The sequence below is a fragment of the Danio aesculapii genome, chromosome 23 (genome assembly GCF_903798145.1).
Source record: "Danio aesculapii chromosome 23, fDanAes4.1, whole genome shotgun sequence".
Lineage (NCBI taxonomy): Eukaryota > Metazoa > Chordata > Actinopteri > Cypriniformes > Danionidae > Danio > Danio aesculapii.
In genome coordinates this window covers 40,277,382-40,297,869 of record NC_079457.1, presented here as the reverse complement: position 1 = coordinate 40,297,869, position 20,488 = coordinate 40,277,382, and the positions used below count along the sequence as shown (strand labels likewise).

The 20,488-nt window shown below is 35.7% G+C and overlaps 2 protein-coding genes across 3 annotated transcripts; one reads left to right on the top strand and one right to left on the bottom strand.

Moving 5' to 3' along the window:
• The first annotated feature begins 369 nt into the window (after positions 1–369).
• nsfl1c (NSFL1 (p97) cofactor (p47)) lies at positions 370–12,491 on the top strand. 2 transcript variants are annotated; one of them, XM_056449171.1, is made up of 9 exons: positions 370–494; positions 1,000–1,097; positions 1,202–1,276; positions 3,040–3,205; positions 3,335–3,430; positions 3,510–3,619; positions 4,712–4,849; positions 6,105–6,272; positions 12,079–12,491. In XM_056449171.1, the coding sequence occupies exons 1-9, from the start codon at positions 393–395 to the stop codon at positions 12,239–12,241; spliced, it is 1,116 nt and encodes a 371-aa protein (XP_056305146.1). In that variant the 5' UTR covers positions 370–392; the 3' UTR covers positions 12,242–12,491. The 2 variants fall into 2 exon arrangements, with proteins under 2 accessions (XP_056305146.1, XP_056305145.1); XM_056449170.1 differs by having other exon boundaries at positions 3,507–3,619.
• Positions 12,492–12,615: 124 nt separating this feature from the next.
• On the bottom strand, positions 12,616–20,211 carry emp3b (epithelial membrane protein 3b). Its single transcript, XM_056449172.1, has 5 exons — positions 20,098–20,211; positions 17,212–17,304; positions 16,994–17,096; positions 16,756–16,896; positions 12,616–13,940 (listed from the first exon to the last, which is right to left on the bottom strand). The coding sequence occupies exons 2-5, from the start codon at positions 17,287–17,289 to the stop codon at positions 13,765–13,767; spliced, it is 498 nt and encodes a 165-aa protein (XP_056305147.1). The 5' UTR covers positions 17,290–17,304; positions 20,098–20,211; the 3' UTR covers positions 12,616–13,764.
• Between the last annotated feature and the right edge of the window lie 277 nt (positions 20,212–20,488).

The following is a 20,488-nucleotide window of genomic DNA, read 5'->3' as shown; positions in this document are numbered from 1 at the left end:
GAAAAAAAATGTAAATAATCTCACTCGATTAGATAGAGGAATATTCAGAACACACCAAGGAGCAAATCAAGGCAAAAACTAGTGTAACTCCATTCTGTTATAAATGAGATTGTTTTTACTGTAATAAGTTCGTTATAAAATTTAAAATAAATGATTTGTTAATATAAAGCAATGTTTTCTACGTATTTTTAAGTATTATTATATAAATTAGGAAATTACCCATGGCAACTATATTTACATTCGGCCCACTAGCCTCGGTGAAGTTTGATTTTTGGCCCTTCATAAGAAAAAGTTTGGGCACCCCTGGTCTAAAACGCTTTGCTCCAAACGGCGGAACCAGCTTTCGTTGGTTCCGTGTTTTGTCGGATCCTTCCTCAGCGTGACACATCAAAATGGCGGATCGGGAAGAAGCGGTGAGGGAATTCGTCGCTGTTACTGATGTTGATGAAGAGAGGGCCCGGTTCTTTCTCGAGTCCGCCGGCTGGGACCTGCAGGTCAGCAGCATACCTGACACTTTATCAATGAAGGATTGTGCTGTAATCAAAAGCTCTGCGAGTGAGAATTCGGGAGACTTAAAGCCTGAACTGGGAGCCAGCCAGAGGTGTAACCGGCTAACAAAATGTGCAAGTCACTCCTGATTAAAACCATCAGGACTTTCTTAAACTGGTTTATCAAGTTAATCACAGATGCCGCGATTCACGCTTTGGGATTTGCCACTCAGTATTTCCCTAAAGATTAGATGTTTAAACATTTCCGGAGTTTTACATAGAAATGAAGCTATAAGTTAGCAGCTTTGGCCTTCTCGGTAAATACCCATGTTTACATTCGTGGTTTAATTTAGTTTCTTCTTGAAACATCTTAAAATGTGTTATTTCTTAGTCGTTCATAATATTAATCTGAAACATTTAATTAGTTAATACATATAATGGAGTTTTTTCTGTTCTGTTTGCGTGTCAGTGTGTGAATGAAGTGACAGCTCTTTCTTTGGTCTGTTTTTAGCTTGCTCTTGCTAATTTCTTTGAAGATGGAGGAGATGATGATATTGCCACTCTTCCTCAGCCAGAGTCTGGACCTGTCACTCGACCCACAGGGCCCAGGTTGCACAGCTATACCCATAAACCATTTGGACCTCTCTATGATGCATTGTCTGGTTCATGTCATAAGAGTGTGCTGTGTTTAACGGCGTCTCATTTGATTTCAGCGAACACAGAGTGACGTCCTTCAGAGATCTGATGCATGAGGATGAAGATGAGAGTGGTGATGAGGAAGGCCAGAGGTATCAACTTTTGTTTACACTTAATGACAGCTAAAGTCATCAACCATGAAGTCAACTTTCTAATGATCTTCGTCTGGGAAGCACTGATAAGATCGACAATACTGATATTACTATTGATCAGTGATTTTCTATTGATCAGTGCAGTTGACAGTTACAGTATTTGTTACATGAACACTTATCTGAACATTTGTCTCGAAAACAGTTGACTTTTTTGATCAGTTAAAAAGTATAATGTGGTTTATTGTTGATATATCATTTTCAACATCCATTTGAAGGTGCCATAGAATGACAATCTGGATATACCTGTGAAGTGTAATAATGAGAGTTTAGTAAATGTTAACAATGTACCATACGATTTAAACACCATTGTTTCCCTGTTCTCATGTAAATACCATGAGTTTAAATCCCAGTGGAAAACGAGCCAGTCAGAACACAACACTGACTCTGGCGATCCATATGAGATTAATATGCACAGATTGGTTACAATGTTACTTGGTGAGATTGCAACAGTGATAAATGTTTCTGTTATTTTTAAGTTTACTTGCAGACAAACATATATAGATGGGATTAACACCCTTATTGGACAAAACCGGACAAAGTGTCTGATGTTTTTCTCAGTGTGGTGTGAATTGGCATTTTTGTTGTAATGTAACTATATTTTGTACTAAATAAATGTTGTTTTGCAAATATTTAAATGTTTTACCTAAAAATATGGATGTTTTATCCAAAAAGTTGGCTTATGTAACAGAAATAGTTTGTATCTGATTAATGCTGTGATGAAAAATCATTCAAGAAATAGAATTTGAGATTTTCAAAATGGATCGTTGCTGTTTTCTCTTAAATCGATTCTGAGCTTAGTTTTTAGCCACAGATGTCGCTCTAGGCTCGTTTTTAACCATTCACTCAGGGTGGTTTCACACTAGCACTTTTGGTCCACACCTGGGTTCGTTTGATGTCGAAGTATGGTACGTTCAGCTAGTGTGAACCTGTCTTCTAAACTTGGGTGCGCACCCATAAACCGTACCCAAGTCCGTCTGAAAGAGGTGGTCTGGGGTATGGTTCATGTGAACTCTGATCCGGTTCGCTTCTGAAATGAATATAATCATACCAACAGAAGTGAAGCACCAACAGTACAACAAACTTTAGTTTTCATAACGTTCTTTCATGTGTGTATGTCAGTGAATCACCTACCTTGGTGACAAGCGGGACTGACCGGATGCAAACGATGATAATGTCAGATAAATGACTTCTGCAGACATCGCGTGATGTTTTGAACGTTTTTTTAATGTTTTTTGCAGCATATAGATGCAAGTGGCTCTCTGTATTTTGGTTTTGGTAACAAAACCTTTGTGTCACAAAATTAATGTAACCGCAGCTCACTATGAACATTCTTGTATTTTGCTTAAACCTCTCCTAAATGTATTAATAATATGGCTGTTTACTGTGTCATCTACTGTTAAAAACTAACCTCAGAAGATATTAATAGTGATGCATTTTGGGAATCTCAGAATTGATTTCTCTACTGCTGCTGTACAGCTATACTAAAACTAGAAATGTTGTTTTTAAATAGACTTATTGTGTCACTTTCCAAAACCCTGCTGTCACTGATTTTCTTAAAGAGGATGTTTTCCTAAAGTTACAATTTAATTTTAATTTCAAAAGTCCAGACATTGGCTGCTGCTTGGTTTACACTTTTGTAATGTCATTTTTAAACAAAGATCTCCATTTTGTTAAGTAACATCAGACTTCTTCTCGTCCTGCAGGTTTTTTGCCGGTGGCTCAGAACGCAGTGGCCAGCAGATTGTTGGTCCTCCCAAAAAGAAGAACTCAAATGAGCTGATTGAGGACTTGTTTAAAGGGGCTAAGGAGCATGGGGCTGTTCCTGTTGACAAAGCTGGCAAAGGACTTGGCGAATCCAGCAAGTCCAAGGTAGTCCATCCTCTAAATGAGCACTTGTGTAAATTAAAGATGATAAGCATGCTTATCATGGTGTGCACATGTCTAATGTGCTTTTGATTTGATTTGCTCATGTTTTTTCTATATGTGCTCATTTTATAGCCGTTTGGTGGTGGTGGTTATCGATTGGGTGCAGCACCAGAAGAGGAGTCGACTTATGTGGCAGGAGCCAGGAGGCAGTCTGGAAGTTCACAAGATGTGAGTCTTAGGCCGAGGCTGCTTATGTCATTCACACATACACATACAGAGGCTACAGTGATCTGTGCTGTGTCAGCAGGTGCATGTGGTGCTGAAGCTCTGGAAGACCGGCTTTAGTCTTGATGAAGGAGAACTGAGGACCTACAGTGATCCTGAGAACGCTCTCTTCCTGGAGTCCATCCGCAGAGGGTGAGCAGCTCATGCAGTGACGTTTGGTTATTAACAGTTTTTTTTTTAAATTACAAATAACTTGATTTGATTATGTTTTGAATCAAATAACTAATAGCTATTACCACACAACCCCAGTTGATTGATAACATACAAAATATATCTGAATTTTTTTTATTACAAGTTTTCTACAACATTGTTGAAACATGCAAATTAAGCATTATTTAAATTTGCACTAATTTGCATAGATTTCTACAAATGAACATTGGAGAACAGCAAATTTAAAAGTCTTGTTTCTTTTTTTTTTTACAAGGGGCATTTTAGGAATCTCTTTTTATCACTTTAGAATTTTGACTGTACTGCTAACAGCCTAAAAAAATATCCAAATTATTAAATTTAGAAAATTAAAATGTATATAATAATATTTATAGCAAACCCCTCTGTAAAAAACTTTCAAAATACAAATACGAATGAACTGCAGTTTCATTTCATTCATTCATTTTTCTTCAGGTTAGTCCCTTTATTCATCAAAGGTCGCCACAGCTGAATGAACCGCCAACTTATCCAGCATATGTTTTACACTGGGTACTGGGTACAGCGGCAATTCAGTACTTGCAAACATCCATACACACTCATTCACACTCATACACTACAGCCAGTTTATCCTATACTGCATGTCTTTGGACTGTGGGGGAAACCAGAGCACCCTGAAAAAACCCACACGAACACACCGAGAACATGCAAACTCCACACAGAAATTCCAGCTGACCCAGCCGGGACTGGAACCAGCAACCTTGCTGTGAGGTGGCAGTGCAAACCACTGAGCCCCCGTGTCGCCCCTAACCTGCAGTTTTTTTGTTTCTTTATGTAAATGTTTTGGACTTTTTCTTTATATTAATTTAATGTATCAGTTTATGAAAAGCTGAAAAGTCCTATTCTTACAATTGACCAATGCATTAAAAAGTGTGCAGTTTCTCACATTTACAGAATTTAATGTTTCTTAATATTAATTTTATTAGCATCTGAGATTTTTTTATGAATTCTAGCTTATGGCCTACTAACCAAGTGGTCAAGTTAGAATAGAAACAAGCTCTTTCTTGTTGTCTATCTTAGGGAGATTCCTCTGGAATTGAGGCAGCGCTTCAGAGGTGGGCAGGTAAACCTAGACATGGAGGACCATCGGGATGAAGACTTCTCCAAACCCAGACTTGCTTTCAAAGCCTTTACTGGAGAGGGACAGAAACTTGGCAGGTTAGAAAAATCTTTCTTTTCCGTTTTTGTTTCACCCACTTTTACTATTTCTTTATACATGCTGACTTCAGGGTGGCAAAATTTTAAATGCATCTCTGGCTGATGCCTCTGTTGGATAAGATGCATTGTTTTGATAATTTGTCCTTTTAAATTTTTGGGGGGGCATAAAAAGTATTTTCAAAAAGAAACTTTTTTGGCTTACAAATCGAATCATTACTTGTAGCAGGCAATTTGGCCTTATTTTTGACATTGCTTGTAGCAGGCAATTGATCAGTAATTCACTGCTGTTGAAATACAGAATCTAAATAACATAAATTAACTTGTTGACTTCTCATTATTGACTAATTGTGTGGATGAATTATCTACTATCCTTGCTACTAGTTTGTACATGATGTGGTGTAATTTTTCCCAGGTGCAGTATGTGTTTTTCACCACAGGAGGGCATCAGATCAATGCCTGTTTACTTCAGACACTCTTCATATGTGGTTTAGTGCAGTGAGTTTATTGTTGGTAGATGAGACTGGTTTATGTTTTTGGTTAGAGATAGAATTAAGTAAAACTTTTGTGCTTTTTTATAGGGCTGCATAATTTGTGTAATTATAGATCAAAGTAATAATGATATTAATAAAAATAATCACTATGATATTATTTGTGCCAAACTGTTACTGCTACAATATTTCATTGTAAGATTATTAAGAAAATAATGTTAATATTCATCATCATTTTAAAAGTACAACTATAAAAAATTACAATCCTAATATTTTAGAATGTTTAAGTTGAGGGTTATCCTTAATTTTTGGATTTTAATCATACTTTATACATAATTAGTTATTTATCAATTTTTGTATTTTTAATTATTTTGTATTATTTGTGTATTTTAAATGTTGATTGTTTTTAAGGAAATTGTAAATTAAATAAGGTTGTTGTTGTTCTATTTAAATACTGTTGGTTTTGTCATGAATATGGCCATTGCCAGGATGAAATCATAAATAAACACAAAAAATATTTTTGTATATTCTATCTGAATTTCTAGATTTTCTAACATTAAAACATCCAGCTTTTATTTTAACAGAAAACTGTTGTGGCATATGAAGAAATGAGAACGAAGCTATAGTCGGATTTTCCTTTAGTTTTTGATTAGTTTTGCATCCATACTAAGTAGTTAATTATTGTTAACTACTCAGTTAATGAACTCAAAATCTATTGGAAATTTTGACCATGGCCTTGATCCTAATTTTCCCCCATGGTCTCTCAGTGCCACTCCAGAGCTGGTGTCTCTTCAGAGAAGCCCACAGGACCAGGCTGCCAGTGAAGCAGAGGCCAGTGCTTCCATCAGCGTGGACACCTCTCAACCAATCACCAGCATCCAGATCAGACTGGCTGACGGAGGACGGCTGGTGCAAAAGTTCAACCACACCCACAGGTACCAGTGTCATGAAAATTCTTTCAACATAACCCTGTGTGGATGATCTTTTTAATCTACAATAATATTGTAATTCTTGTAAGCTGACATTGTCAGTCGCTTTGCAGAAACAACAAACAAAAAAAACATTTATATTCATATATTTATATTCATATACATTTATAATCATGTACATGATTATGTGAGCAAAAAAAGTATTTCATAAATATATTAGTGGCTGTGTTAACGCGAGACCCTTATCGTGCGATTTTAAAAAAATATTGTTGTTAATCTATTTTCAAAGTTGGTTTGGGAGCTGGGTCAATTCTACGCAAGCTATGGTGACTTTCACCTTGATATTTTAGCGCGGATGTATACCTGACCGGTGAGCCGTCTGACAAAAAAGTGCCCTTCTGAATCAAATCAGCAGGATGCCTGACTTTAACGGCAGTTTATCAGTTTAACTTTAACTCATGAACATTTCATTCATGCCGTGGTGACAAACTGGGGTATTAGACGCAAATAAGGAGTAAGGACTGTTGAGAGTGTTATAGAATTTAATAACGCTCGCCAAACGTAAAGAAAAAAACTTCAGCATTTCACGATGTGTGTGTGTGTGGGTATGTGTGTGCGGTCCTTTACTGTCAGCTGCGTGTGTGGATCTTGTCGGGAAATATGGCGAAAAGTCCTACATGACGTTAATAGTTTGATCACGGTGTTTACTTCAATAATTCCATTAATATCTGCATACTCCACATGTCTTAATTCCATTCCTGTTTAGTTCAGTTATGACTTTAGTCGGATTAAGGATGTTTCGAGCTTAAATTCAAAATTACAGTTCCAAATTCCTGTTTAACTGAATAAACAGTTAGTAAACACAAGTACATCTTATTGAACATGATTTATTTTCATCACCAATTATCATAGTAGAACAGTTTCTCAGCAGTTTGTGATGCATTTTGGAAACAGGAGAGGAGCCCCTGGTCTAATGCGCCACCTGGCTTGAGAAATCCGTTCTCAAAGACTTATTATTTGGGTAGCACATATATTCTGAATGCCTTCGGCAGAATTCAAATGAGCCATTTTAATCTAGATTAATCTAGATTAATTCCGAGATTAGCTAGATTAATCTAGATTTTAAAAATTAATTCATGCCCACCTATAAAATATCTATTTATTTTCTTATAATTTATTTTCTTCTTCTTTTTCTTCTTATTATTATTATTTATAGACAGGGCTTGACATAAACACCCGTCAAATGCGGGTAGATTTCAGCTGAGGCAGGTTAGACAGCCACTCCCACTAGCCACTTTGGCTGGTTGAAAATAAATGTTAAATTGCCAGTGCTGGCTCGTCACTAAAGATTAGAGTTTTAGTTTATGATCGTTTGTCACTATGCTGCAATGTGATCTTAGAATCAAGAAGCAGTACGATAACTATGATAACTGTTTGGGTGAGCAAAAGAAAGCAGGTGAATACTGAATGAGAGGGATGATCAGGCGCACAGTGAGACAGGCGATCCTCACTCACTGACAAGGACTTTAGTGTGGTGTGCACAGCTGATGTGATGCGCGCGAGTGCTTAAAACCTCCCATGTCCTGTTTCCTTGCGCGAAGCAACCGTGCCTGGAAACGCAACAGGTGCGATCGGTTCTCTTTTAAATAGACTGGAAAAAAGCGGTGCTCATGCACCCACAGTCCTGCTGCTTTCCAGAACTTGAGATTTTTTTATAAGCAGCAGCGGTTGCCGTTTTCGCTTTAACCATTAACCATGTGCGCTTGATCACCCTTTCATTATCGCACACAGAATGTTATTCAAATGTTTTCTTTTGTTTGCAGTTATTTTTATTAATATGGTTTATTTATCGTCCTTTACAATAACATTGCTTTAATAGGAGATTAACTCCCCCTTCATGTATAGTTAACTGGTGATCTGGGACCTTTAGCCAGGACAAACTATTGTGTTTAGTTTTAGATGCATGAAAATATTTTTTTAAATGTCATTTGTTTTTTTAATAACATTTTTGTTGAATGAAAGTGCATGTATACTGCTGTATTTTGCTTGTTTTTACACATTATTTAAATTTTTGGCAAGGAAATAAGTAGTTTGGTGTGGCTAGAGAGAAAACTGGTAAATCCTTAGTGTTGAGCCCTTAAAAGTCATGTGTAATAAAACTAATTGCAATGCAACACTATGAAACCCCTACACAGTTGCTCATCCTCATTAAGGAAGGTCACAACACACAAAAAAAGTTGAATAAATGAGGCATGTGAACACAACACATAATTTAAATCAAGTAATTTTAGGATGCCAAAGTCAAATTTATGTATAGAAAATATGTTTTCCTAACAACCTAATTGTGGCTAGTGAAAATGCCAGGTGGCTAGTAACATTGGAAAACTGCTAGCCATAGTAGCTGGTGATCAAAAAAGTTCATGTCAAGCCCTGTTTATTAATATTGACTTAGTTGTGCAATATTACACTTATTTTCTTGACTCTTAGCATGAGCACAAACTTAAATTGAATAATAATTTTGCAATATTAGTAAAAAAACACTTCAACAAACAAGAATTCTATGTCATTTGCATTTTAGACAATAATGAGTGAGCCAATGACTGAGTAATCTGTTCATAAAGAATAGTTCTACAATAGAAAAGCCATCATTTACTCATCGTCCACTGGTTCAAAACTGATTCGAGTTTCTTCTGTTGAACACAAAACAAGGTATTCTGCTGAATGTTAAGGCTAAAAAAGCCATTGACTTCTATAGTGTAGAAATCTTTTTTTTTGTCAACTTGTTCCAAAATCTGTTCTTTTGTTTAATAGTAGGATGAAATTCACATAAATGGTGAATAAATGTTAATTTTTGGGTGAACTAGCCATTGAAGTTCTAAATGAATCAGCGTTTTGACTCGTGTGAATGAACAATTCAGAAAATGCGTAATGAAAACAGGTTTTTATTGGCTGACACTGGCATTTTTTTGGACGAAAAGGAAAAATGCCAAAATGAAAAAGAGTATTCTCTCATATACCACTCTATTTGCACGATCCGCAAATACTTATGGGATCAAATTCCCACCTAAAGTATCGCAGTCGCGGATAGAAAATTATTGCACATAAATCAAAATATTGACATGTAAAATTATAACGTGCAAAAGCGAGAACTAAACGCAGAATAAAACAACGAGGTTGTGTACAAAAAGATAATGAGCGTGAATCAAAAATGAAAACGCGTTTAGACAAAATCAGTTTTTCCGCTCAAATTTGAATGTTTTGTGTGCTTACGGTCTTCTTCCCTTTGCTCTTGCTCCTTTCTGCGCTTGTGTTTCCAAATAATGTAATGGGAGTCAATCACGGGCGGGCTTCAGCATCATCATTGGTTCACTAGTCGAGATTGACAGTCAATCATCTAGCCAACTAGATGAAGGGGGAGTTAACGTCACTCCAATGCAACTCGTGGCTGCTCAGTGTGACAGGTGGTGATGTGTTTGTTTTCAGGAGTTTCAGTCAGTGTATATAATATTATATATACTGTAACTTAATGCACCTGTCTGTGATTCCAGGGAATTCATACCATTATAAACATTTATACAGTTATTATATCAGACACCTGTCCGTGATCGCAGTGGTTTCATATAAATGCTGAACTGTAATATAAGACACCCTGTAATCGCATGGGTTTTATGTAGGATAGCATAGGATAAACTTTGTTTCGTCCCAGAGAGGAAATTTGTCAAGGACAAAAAGGTGCTAAAACGTTGCTCTAAGCAGACAATAAAACAAACAAAACAATTAAGAACATGCATTATTTACAAAATGAGACCATTTATAGATATATAAATATGAAATATTTAAAGGTAAGAACACAGTCAGGTGCTAATGTACTACAGGTGCATTGTTCTTGGTAGAGTTCAACAGTTTTATGGAGGTAGGAACAAACGAAAGCTTCAATCAATTGGTTTTACACATTGGCATTCTCAGTCTTTTTCCTGATGGTAACAGCTGATATTCACTGAAAAGAGGATGTTTGGAATCAGCACTAATATTTCTTGTTCTTCTCATGACCGCCTGTTCATATAGAGTCTGCGTGGGCTCGTGTTGTTTTATTCCTATGATCTTCATGGCTGTCTTTTGAATATGAACCAATTTATTTTGCAATTGAACAGACAGATTTCCAAACCAGACTGTAATTCCATGGCGAATATAAACTAGAAAAGTAAAGTTCGTAGACAAACTTTATGGTGGCTGAATAAAGCCTAGCCTGAACGTTTGAAGTAGTTTTAAAGTTTAAATAATTAAAGTAGTTTTGAAGAAGTTTGAAACAGTTGGCACAGATAGAAAAGTACATATATGTTAGCATGTTTCTAGTATGGATTGGCTTGTTTCTTGCTAAGACATTTCTAGGGTGTTCTGAGTGGTTACTAAGGCATTGCTAGGCAGTTGCTTGGGTGTTCTATGTGGTTGCTAAGGCGTTGTTAGGCAGTTGCTAGGGTGTTCTGAGTGGTTGCTAGGTTGTTGCTAGGCAGTTGCCAAGGCATTGCTAGGGGGTTTCTAAGGCATTGCTAGAGTGTTTCTAGGCAGTTACTAAGGCGTTGCTAGGCGATTGCTAAGACATTGCTAGGTGGTTACCAAGGTTTTTGGTAGGTGGTTGCTAAGGTGTTGCTAGGCAGTTGATAAGGTGTTGCTTGGCAGTTCCTAAGGTATTCTGAGTTGTTGCTAAGCAGTTGCTAACATAAATTGGCATGGTTCTAGTATGAATTAGCATGTTTCTAGCATGTTGCTAGTATAAATTAGCATGCCGTTAGCATGGTTCTAGTATGAATCAGCATGTTGCTAGCATGATTAATATATTTGTATGTTTCTAGTATGGATTAGTATGTTGTTAGTATGTTCAATGTAAAGTCAGTGGCAGACAATGGAAGTCTATGGGACAGTTGCTGGGGTGTCGTAAGTGGTTGCTAGGGTGTGGGTAGTAAGTTAAAAGTCATCAGTTATTGGCAAATTGGTAGTCTGAGTTAAATGAGCCCAACCTTAAGTCTGTCTGGTGGAAAGTTATGAAGTCATAAATTTTGGTCCAATGTTAAGTCAATGGGACTTTTCCGAATTTTCCGGGTGAGTTTTCGGAAAACCGTGAGTCAGATCAGTTGGAAAAGATATAGCAACCCGAGTCAGACCAGTTTGGAGGTTTGGTGTTAGTTTGGTGGTTGTAGTATGAACGGTCTACTAGGAGGAGATGCATATAGAAAATGGTCTCAGAAGTTGTTTATATAGTATAAGCGTATGTTGGCTTTCTCAAGCCCCCATAATAATATATAACTTCAGACACGGTCAGTGATCAGAGGGTTTCAGATAACTATTATATACTGTAAGTTCTGACACCTGGCTGTCTGCTCAAAATATGCCAACAGGACATTTCCAGGTATACTTGTTCCTGCTGCTTGCAATAGCTGGTAAAATGATGCCTCTCGACTTGGTCAATTAAATTTTACTGTCAATGAAATGTGGTTATTTTTTGTTGCCTATAAAATTCATATAACTTAAGTTATTGAGTTACATGTAAAATGTTTTGCACATAATATGTAATAAAATCTAAAACTAATTACTACAAAGCAGTTTCGGTCAAGCGCATCCTGAATTTTTGGTTTGGGCCCAGAATTTTAATTTCAGTGCATCATTATAATCAATTTACTGGCCTAAATCTAATCCGCACTCAACAACAAAAAAAATGACAGAAACAAAAATTTAGATATAATTCATCAATTTCACACTACCCAATGGCATGAAATTCATCCTCCAGACTGATTGGTTCCATCTTTCTCCATCTCAGGGTGTCTGATGTGCGTCAGTTTGTGGCTAGCGCTCGACCTGCATTAGCCGCCACCGAGTTCGTTCTCATGACCACCTTCCCCAACAAGGAGCTGACGGACGAGAGCCTCACGCTGAAGGAAGCAAACCTGCTGAACGCCGTCATCGTGCAGCGACTAAAGTGACAGCACCATCCGTCCACCGGCCTGCACTCTGGAGTTGGAGAAATCTGGACTGAAAGGACTTCTAATTACATTATTTTGTTTTCTTTAGTGATCTGTTATTCCTGTGTGACAGTTTGGGGGGTGGTGGATGTTTCAGGCTAAAAGAAGCGGAAGATGAAGGGGAAGCAATCGCACTGTGATATAGTTAAAGGGAAAAGAACCGAAGCGAAGATCTAACAAGTTTTACGCTTTTAGAGTAACTGCTGAATATATATATATATATATATATATATATATATATATATATATATATATATATATATATATATATATATATATATATATATATATATATATATATATGTATATATGTATGTATATATATATATATATATATATTCAGACTTGAATAAAGAGCTTTCAGAAGAGTTTTGACATCCTTTTACCTTGGTTGCTCCTGCTTTACCTCCTCGGTTTCATTCGTCATTCTGTGATTCATCTCTTCTCACAAAAAGAAGAACTTAAAGGAAGAAATGTTCGTGGTTAAAAGGAAGTAGCCTTATATTCATTCCCCGTACAGTAACGCTGACCTCCAAGATCAACCTCAGCTGTCTGATCAATTGTTTTTTACAAAAGATTTTTCTTTTATGAGTTCTGAGGCTATATTTTCATTTATTTTATTGTTATATTAACTTTGCTTGGTTATTAAATAAAATTAAATGATGAGATGGTTGGCTGAGAGCTGACTTCAGTTTCAAACGCAGCTGCTGGTGAACATATCAGTGGCTTTCCTGTATTCTATGCAGCAACTGATTATATTTCTGGACATACTGCGTGATTGTGAGCTGTGGTGAACATGATATTAAACCCTTTGTCTGGCATTGAAGAGCGCTTTCTTGTTGAGTGTTGATATTACCAGGTGCTGATATCCTCTCAGGGGCTTTTCCCGTCCTCCAAATAAGAGGCTTTTACATTTCAGGAATCGGTTTGTTTTTGAAAGCTTTGTTTGTGGTAGGTTCATGCTAGACGGCGTGATGGAAGCTATTAGTCGACAAACTGGAGTCATGAGTTTGTCATGCACTCCCAAGGTCTGCGGAGTCGACTGTCGTCCAGTGTATTTGTGAGGAATATTTTCTGATTTGCCGCCGTAATGACATTGAAAGCAGACATTAATGACTTGATCGAATTTATTTAGAAAAATACATCTTGAAGTTTAAGCGTATGGATACCACCATACAAGTATCCCTTCAGACTGTAATGAAATTTAAGTCGTATGGCCCCTTTTATTATTAAATTGGATATAATTCGGCTAATCAGATGTAAGCCTATTAGTCATGCTTGCCCTTTAAGAGTTAACGAAGTAGTGCTGATCGTTTACGCGGCTTGCGTCGTGGCTATATTTTCAGCCGTGTGTGTTTATATGTGGCTGAATACTGTCGAAATAAGCGAATGTCTGCGCTACGGTGAAGTGTATAATCGCTTAGTCGAGTGTGTCAACAGCAAACATTCTTCGCGTGGCTTCTCCTTTTTTCTCTTCAGGACGTTCATTCCCTTTTGCGCAGATGGATGTACATGATGCCACTGCACAGGAGCAAAGGCACACAGACCCACGCCAGGAAAAAGCAGAACCCGAAGTGTCCCGAACTCAACTCCTGCATGCCCTGAAGAATTTCTTTGTTGTGCAGAGTGTAAATGAGAACTGCGGTGAAATCGTTGAGGCCTGGGGGGAGACAGAAAGGGTCAGAGGGACACCATTTCAAATACTGCAGATCTTTAAGCTTCTAAACAATACAACCAGTGTGTGTGCTCAATGTCTAGTGTGTTTTGGGACATAAATAATCCATCCGTTAACATGGCTTTAATAGAAAGCTGCAAATCTTAAGTACTTGAACATTAAGCATGGTTTTAGTATAGTAAAAGTGCACAAAGTAACTTAGTTTTTGGTTTTTTTGCAATACACTGCTATTTGTTTAGCCACAATTCCACTACAAGATGCCATGCTTAAACTGATTAGTATAGCAAAAACATGGTTAATGTAGTTAAACCGTTGATAATTTTCTAAATTGACTACTAATAGTGACTTTTCGGATCAAAACAATAAAAGGTTGATGCATAACAGGGTTTATTACCTTGCGTAACAAGCTAATAACCTGCTTTTAGATCAAAATAAAGGCTCTTTATTGGCATTAATGGTTTTTAACATCTAAAGAACACATCTTTTTATTCAACAAAATGTTTTTTGGTAACACTTTACTATGCCAGTACATGAATAATAATTTTATTTGTTGTGCAGTAGGTAGTGCTGTCGCTTTACAGGAAGAAGGTTGCTGGTTCGAGCCTCTGGGCCAGTTGGCATTTCTGTGTGGAGTTTGCAAGTTCTCCCTGCGTTCGCATGGGTTTCCTCCACAAGTGCAAAAACATGTGGTATAGGTGTGAATCGGGTAAGCTAAAGTTGTCCGAAGTGTATGCATGTGTGAATAAAACATATGCTGGATAAATTGGCGGTTCATTCCGCTGTGGTGACCCCAGATTAATAAAGGGACTAAGCCGAAAAGAAAATGAATGAATGAATAATGTGTAAACTAAACATTACTTCATTATAAATCAATGATGAGTTTATGTGTGTGCTAATCATGAACTAACTACAACACATGAGTTCATGTGTGAATATCAGCTATACTTTATTTACTTATGATTGTTTGTTAATGTATTAATTACCACATTATTTTATGGGACATTCTACCAGAAACGTACATTTTTACTTATAATAAATGTGACAGAGCCTGATCTTAGCTTGTCGTCCTCAAAAAAATCATACAATTCAATAACAGAACGCATCCTTGATCACTGTCAGCTTCTCCATCAAATGATGTCACTTACGAATCATAGCCTTAAAGGTGTATTGCACAAATTGCAAATGTGACAGAAACATGGTGACAACTGTAAATTTATTTGTATTATAGTATTTGATTACATAATTTATTTAGAATTTCATGTTTTTAATCAATTGTTGTGAATGATATCAACTTAAACTTGCTATTTCTGAAGTTTTTTGTTCCTGAATAACATTTTTAGCACAACAAAACTATTACAGCTGTATAGGTTTAATTGGGCTGAGGACAAGGATAATGACAGGGTTTGTACATTTGTGAAGTGTTTTTAATAAAGAACAAAAATCTGAGAATGACATGTTACCGATATACTCACAGAAATAAACCATCAGTCCATTTTAGAAATTTTTGTATGTTTCTGGTAGAATATCCCTTATCCTTAATTTAACCATCATGAACTCATGTTAATGTATAATTAGATCATGACTTTACTTCGTAAAGTAACTACTCATGAACTCCTTATGCATTTCCATCTAGTGCGTTTACACTGAATAACAAAAGAAAATTGTTCTGTCAACATCAACATGAACAGTTTAAACACAGGAGTTCATGAGTAGATAAGGATGAGTCAATGGTGATGTGCTCCTCCGAGTAAAGTCATGACATAATTATACACAAACAGCTCATGAGTTCATATTGATCACATTTAGCTTACATTGAAATGTTAATTTATACATTAACAATATGTACTATCAAGTAATTAGCCATTATTCACACTTGAACTCATGTTGTAGATAAAGTAAGTTCATGATTAGCGCACGTATTAACTCATCCTAAATACAAAATAAAGCAATGTTTAGTTTAGATATTAACACATCATTATTTATGTACTGTTGTAAGATGTTACCTTTAATGGAAAAAGCTTCTTTAGTTCATTAAAATTTTCTTAACAGAAAAAAAAGAACTGTTCACGGAATAGTTCTTTGAGGAGCCATAATGGTTCTTGTAGCACATAACACACTGTATATACCAGAAACTTTCCTCACAAGATAAGCCAGCTAGGATGCCACAAGCTCATAATTTCTTTACCGTCCATTTACCAATTTACAATGTGGTAAATACAAACCAACCAAGAATGTTGTATACAGTAGTCAACATTTGAAGTGGATCAAAAAAGATTTTTTGAATTGTCCATAGACAAGAATGGGTGTTGTTTAATTGTTTTAGGACAACTTTGATGAAAGGTTTTGTTCCATTTATAATGTTGTCTACTGTGTTTGTGATGTAGGACTGTATTATTACCATCAAACTACACTTTCTTTGCTGTGTTTTGATTAACAGAATGTGATACTCTGTAATGAAAATTCAGTGGCAAAAGTGAAATTTGCCACAAGGTAAAATAAGTTATGTTACTTTTCACAAAGTTAAAGCCCTGTTGGGAAAAGTGTTTTTGGAACAAGAGTTGGTCAGAACAAGCTTAAACCAGCAAAGAACCAGCAATGGTTCATGAGCTACTATACCTTTCTTAACAGCGAAGATGGACTACATGTTCCACAATACAAGAACGAATGTGTAAAAAGCCCAAAAATGATTTCCAGAAGTTTTCCTTTGACTTCATAGTGCTGAATTGAGAGTTTTACTTATCTTGCCTTAGCAGAAGCTGAAACCTCGAGTAATAAATGCAAATTAAATAGAAGCATTTACCAGCAAAAGCCTGACAGACGCCAGTGAGGTAAAAGAGTCCTCCTTTGGACATGGTGAAAAGCTGTCCCAGGAAAATCAGGAATGAAATGGAAGAGAACACCACTGACAGCACCATCAGAACCTGGACAGCTTGAAGCCACTCTGGTGGAAACAAAACATCCAGACTTTTTTGCTCATATCTATACTGTGAGAGATTATGGTTTTAATATTTTAAAACTGTATTATTTTATTATTTTACCTGTCTCATCTGAAGTGGCACAGAACCAGTTCTCAGTTTCATTGTCAAACTGACAATTGTACCACAGGTCTGAGCTTTCCTTGTTGTCCCAAACCCACCAGGACTAAATCACACAGAAGATTAAATATGCAGCAGTGAGTTTAGATCTATACACACCATTCTCTAATGAATTATCACACTTTTAGGAGGGATTGTTTGTTGTAAAGGGTTTGGCATACCTTCTCCATGGTGGCGATAAAGAGAACCGCCAGAGTGATGAGGTGCAGCAGGGTGACAAACATCAGAAGAGACGCCATGCTGAAGAACTGAACCTGTCAACAACTCAAACTTACTCATCTCATCTCTGCATTTTGTGCGGTGAATCAAGACAGTTTAATAATGTTTAAAACTTAACATGTAAGCAACGTTGGGTAAAGTTACTTCTAATATATTACAATCTTAACCCAGCAGGCACAGGATGTCAGCATAACGTCAGATTGACATTGTACTCCAACGTCGTGGATACGTTGCAGTTTGTTTGGTAATGAAAATCAGGTTAATGTCAGAACCCAAAGTCAGGCAGTCGTCAATGTCCAATGTCTAACCTCAAATCAACCAATTATCAATGTCTATTGATGCTACAGGTTGACGTTGTATGGACGTTACCACTATGACGTCTATCAGACGTTGGATTTTGGTTGCCATACCTGACAAATAAATGTCAGTATTAGACATCAATATGACGTTGGTTTAAGATGTTGGTTCGACATTGAAAATTCGTCACTCTACAACAGAAACTAAAATCAACCAAATATCAACGTCAAATGATGCTACAGGTTGATGTTGTGTGAATGTTACCACTATGACGTTTATCAGACATTGGATTTTGATTGCCATACCTGACAAGTAAATGTCAGTATTTGACATCAATATGACGTTGCATTAAGATGTTGGTTCGACGTTGGATTTTGGATCACTTTCCAACACAACTTAAAACAACCAGATATCAACGTCTTTTGATGTCAAAATAGCATTGCCCTTAGACGCTAGCTAGACATTGAATTTTGGTCACCTGACATGACAACCTAAATCTAACCTAATATTAACGTTTTATGATGTTGCCTGCTGGAAAGTCAATTTCAAAACAAGTTACAAAGTGTGTTACTTTTAAAGGAAAGTAATGTGATGCATGTTATGTTATATAATTTTGTGTTATTTTATTTTTTTAGATTTAAAAAATTATATATTTTAACAATACCTATCAGTACTTAATTATTAACAATTATTAACATAACACTGCATATGAGTTATATTTATTTCCTGTAAATAACCACTATAACTTTTATTATTGTAAAAAATTGGACATCATTTATATTTATTTTATGTATAATTTTTTGCTGTTCTTCTTCTTATTCATTTAAAATAACTTTATTTTGAGGAGTTTTTTTTTTTCATTAGTATTGTTATACTTGTTGCTTAAAATGAATATTGTATAAATTATACCTTTTTATATTATGTTGGTTTCTAAACACATTTCACTTAAATGTTTAAAATGTATATTAACATCTACATAATACAATATTTATAATATAATATTTTATATATTTATCATTGTATATTATAGAATATTATAATACATGTTATATAATCATGCATACTAACATTATATTTACCATTATTAAAATAATTTATAATGAATAAAATAAATTATATAAAGTACTTTTATATAATAATTAATAAAATCCTATTGTTGTTTGATGCATTATGCTAACTCAAGGGTTCACGATACAACTGCATGATTGTACAGTTCCCCTCAGGCTTTTTCGTAGGCACAAGAGCTTTAACAAAAAAAGCTTTTGCCAAAAAGGGCAGGAAGTAAAAATAAAAGTAAACTAACTACGGCAGAAGTCGAGAGCTCAGAAATGAAGGCACTCTTTCAGACTCTTCTCAGTCTTGAGACACACTGCTTACTTGTTGTGTGTGTTTTTTTCACAGGTCAAAGCTTGCCTTGGGAAAAGTCATATTCTCATAACCAGTCTTCAATCATTCACACAAACAAAACTGTTATTTCATAGACGTCTGACTATGGTCAAATTATAAGTGTGAATGGTTCTTCAAAGTTCTTTTGTTAAAAAAACAACAAAAATTCATTGCCACAGCAGAGTTTGAAGTATGCTATAATGCTGTATTTTATATTGCAGTTTTATAAAGTTAGGAAACTGCTTTTAGAATTTTTCTGTGTTGATTGCTTGTATTTTATTGCATGTTTGATTTCTCTGTTGTTGTTGTGCTTTGGATTTTAGAAAAGCACAATATAATATAAAAAAGTAAATAAAATTTTTAAAAAAATTATTATTATTAATTAACCTTTCTAAAATGTTATCTATAATAATGCAAACAAGGCCTTATTTTAAACAAACATAAGCTAATTTTAATACATTTCTAACACAAAAATCTAATCATTGGGTAAAGTCAGGGTTAAAATTATATTTTCATTTAACATATTAGACATATTTCTATTTTTTTTTTACCACATATTAGAGTCATCTCTCTTTATTACTTTATAATTCAGAAAATACTGAACTGGAAATAAATAACAGAAAAAAAATTGTAGAATAAAATGTGGTATATATAGTTATAGAAAGTTATGTATGAACATCTTCTGTAAATCTCTTTAGGATACAGATATGGATAAAACGATAAAGTTTTGTGTATTTACAGTAAGTGTTGCTGAATTAAGATTTATAGCAGGATAAAAACAAATGGCCAAAATGTTCATATCGTAATTAAATTACAATATGAATTAATCAATTCAACACAATTTTAAAACAAAATTTTGTTGTTGAATGAAATGAATTTCTAATCACCTCAACTCACTGCAGTCAAACTGACTTGTAAACTTTGTGTAACTTGAAAAACATTTCCAAACCTGTTTAACCTTGTAAAATAAGTAAAGTAACATAAAACATTTGTTGTCATATAAACAAGGAACTTTTCAAAACCTTTTCAATTTCTATCAGTCTGAAAAAGAAAAGAAAAACCTAAAAGCCCCCCAAATCCCAAAGATGACAGGGCTTACCTTTTTATTTCAACACAAAAACAAGTCAAATAAAGGTAAAACTCACCAAACGTGACCCAAATCCAGCAGATGCCAAAAGTGTATTGACTCTTTGAATGTGTTTTCAGGTCTGCAGCTTCCCTCCTCCCTTTCCAGCTCCAGTAAATTGGAGTATTTTGTGGGCTCGATTCTTGGAACCACCCATTTCCTCGTCTCTGGGCTGGTTTTTGTCGTCCTCCGCTGTGTGTGTTCAGGAAAGGCATGAGCGCAGACACACGTCTCTCTTTCCTCGCTGTGCTTTATCATCTCAGAGGGTGTGCGTTGAGTCTGTATCGTCTCTTTGATCTCCCCTGATGATGCGATGGTGTGTTTGGCCTCCATTCATCATCGCCCAAGAGATGAAGTCATGGTCATTAAACAGGCCCCGAAATGGGGAAACTACAGGAACCTCCATGTTT

Coding starts and splice junctions, on each gene's coding strand:
- emp3b (XM_056449172.1), bottom strand. CDS start 17,289: ATGGCGTCTCTTCTGATGTTTGTCACCCTGCTGCACCTCATCACTCTG. Junction 16,897..16,993: donor TGCCACTTCAGATGAGACAG/GTAAAATAATAA, acceptor TGTTTCCACCAG/AGTGGCTTCAAGCTGTCCAG. Junction 13,941..16,755: donor CGTCTGTCAGGCTTTTGCTG/GTAAATGCTTCT, acceptor GTCTCCCCCCAG/GCCTCAACGATTTCACCGCA.
- nsfl1c (XM_056449170.1), top strand. CDS start 393: ATGGCGGATCGGGAAGAAGCGGTGAGGGAATTCGTCGCTGTTACTGAT. Junction 1,277..3,039: donor GGTGATGAGGAAGGCCAGAG/GTATCAACTTTT, acceptor CTCGTCCTGCAG/GTTTTTTGCCGGTGGCTCAG. Junction 3,620..4,711: donor CTGGAGTCCATCCGCAGAGG/GTGAGCAGCTCA, acceptor TGTCTATCTTAG/GGAGATTCCTCTGGAATTGA.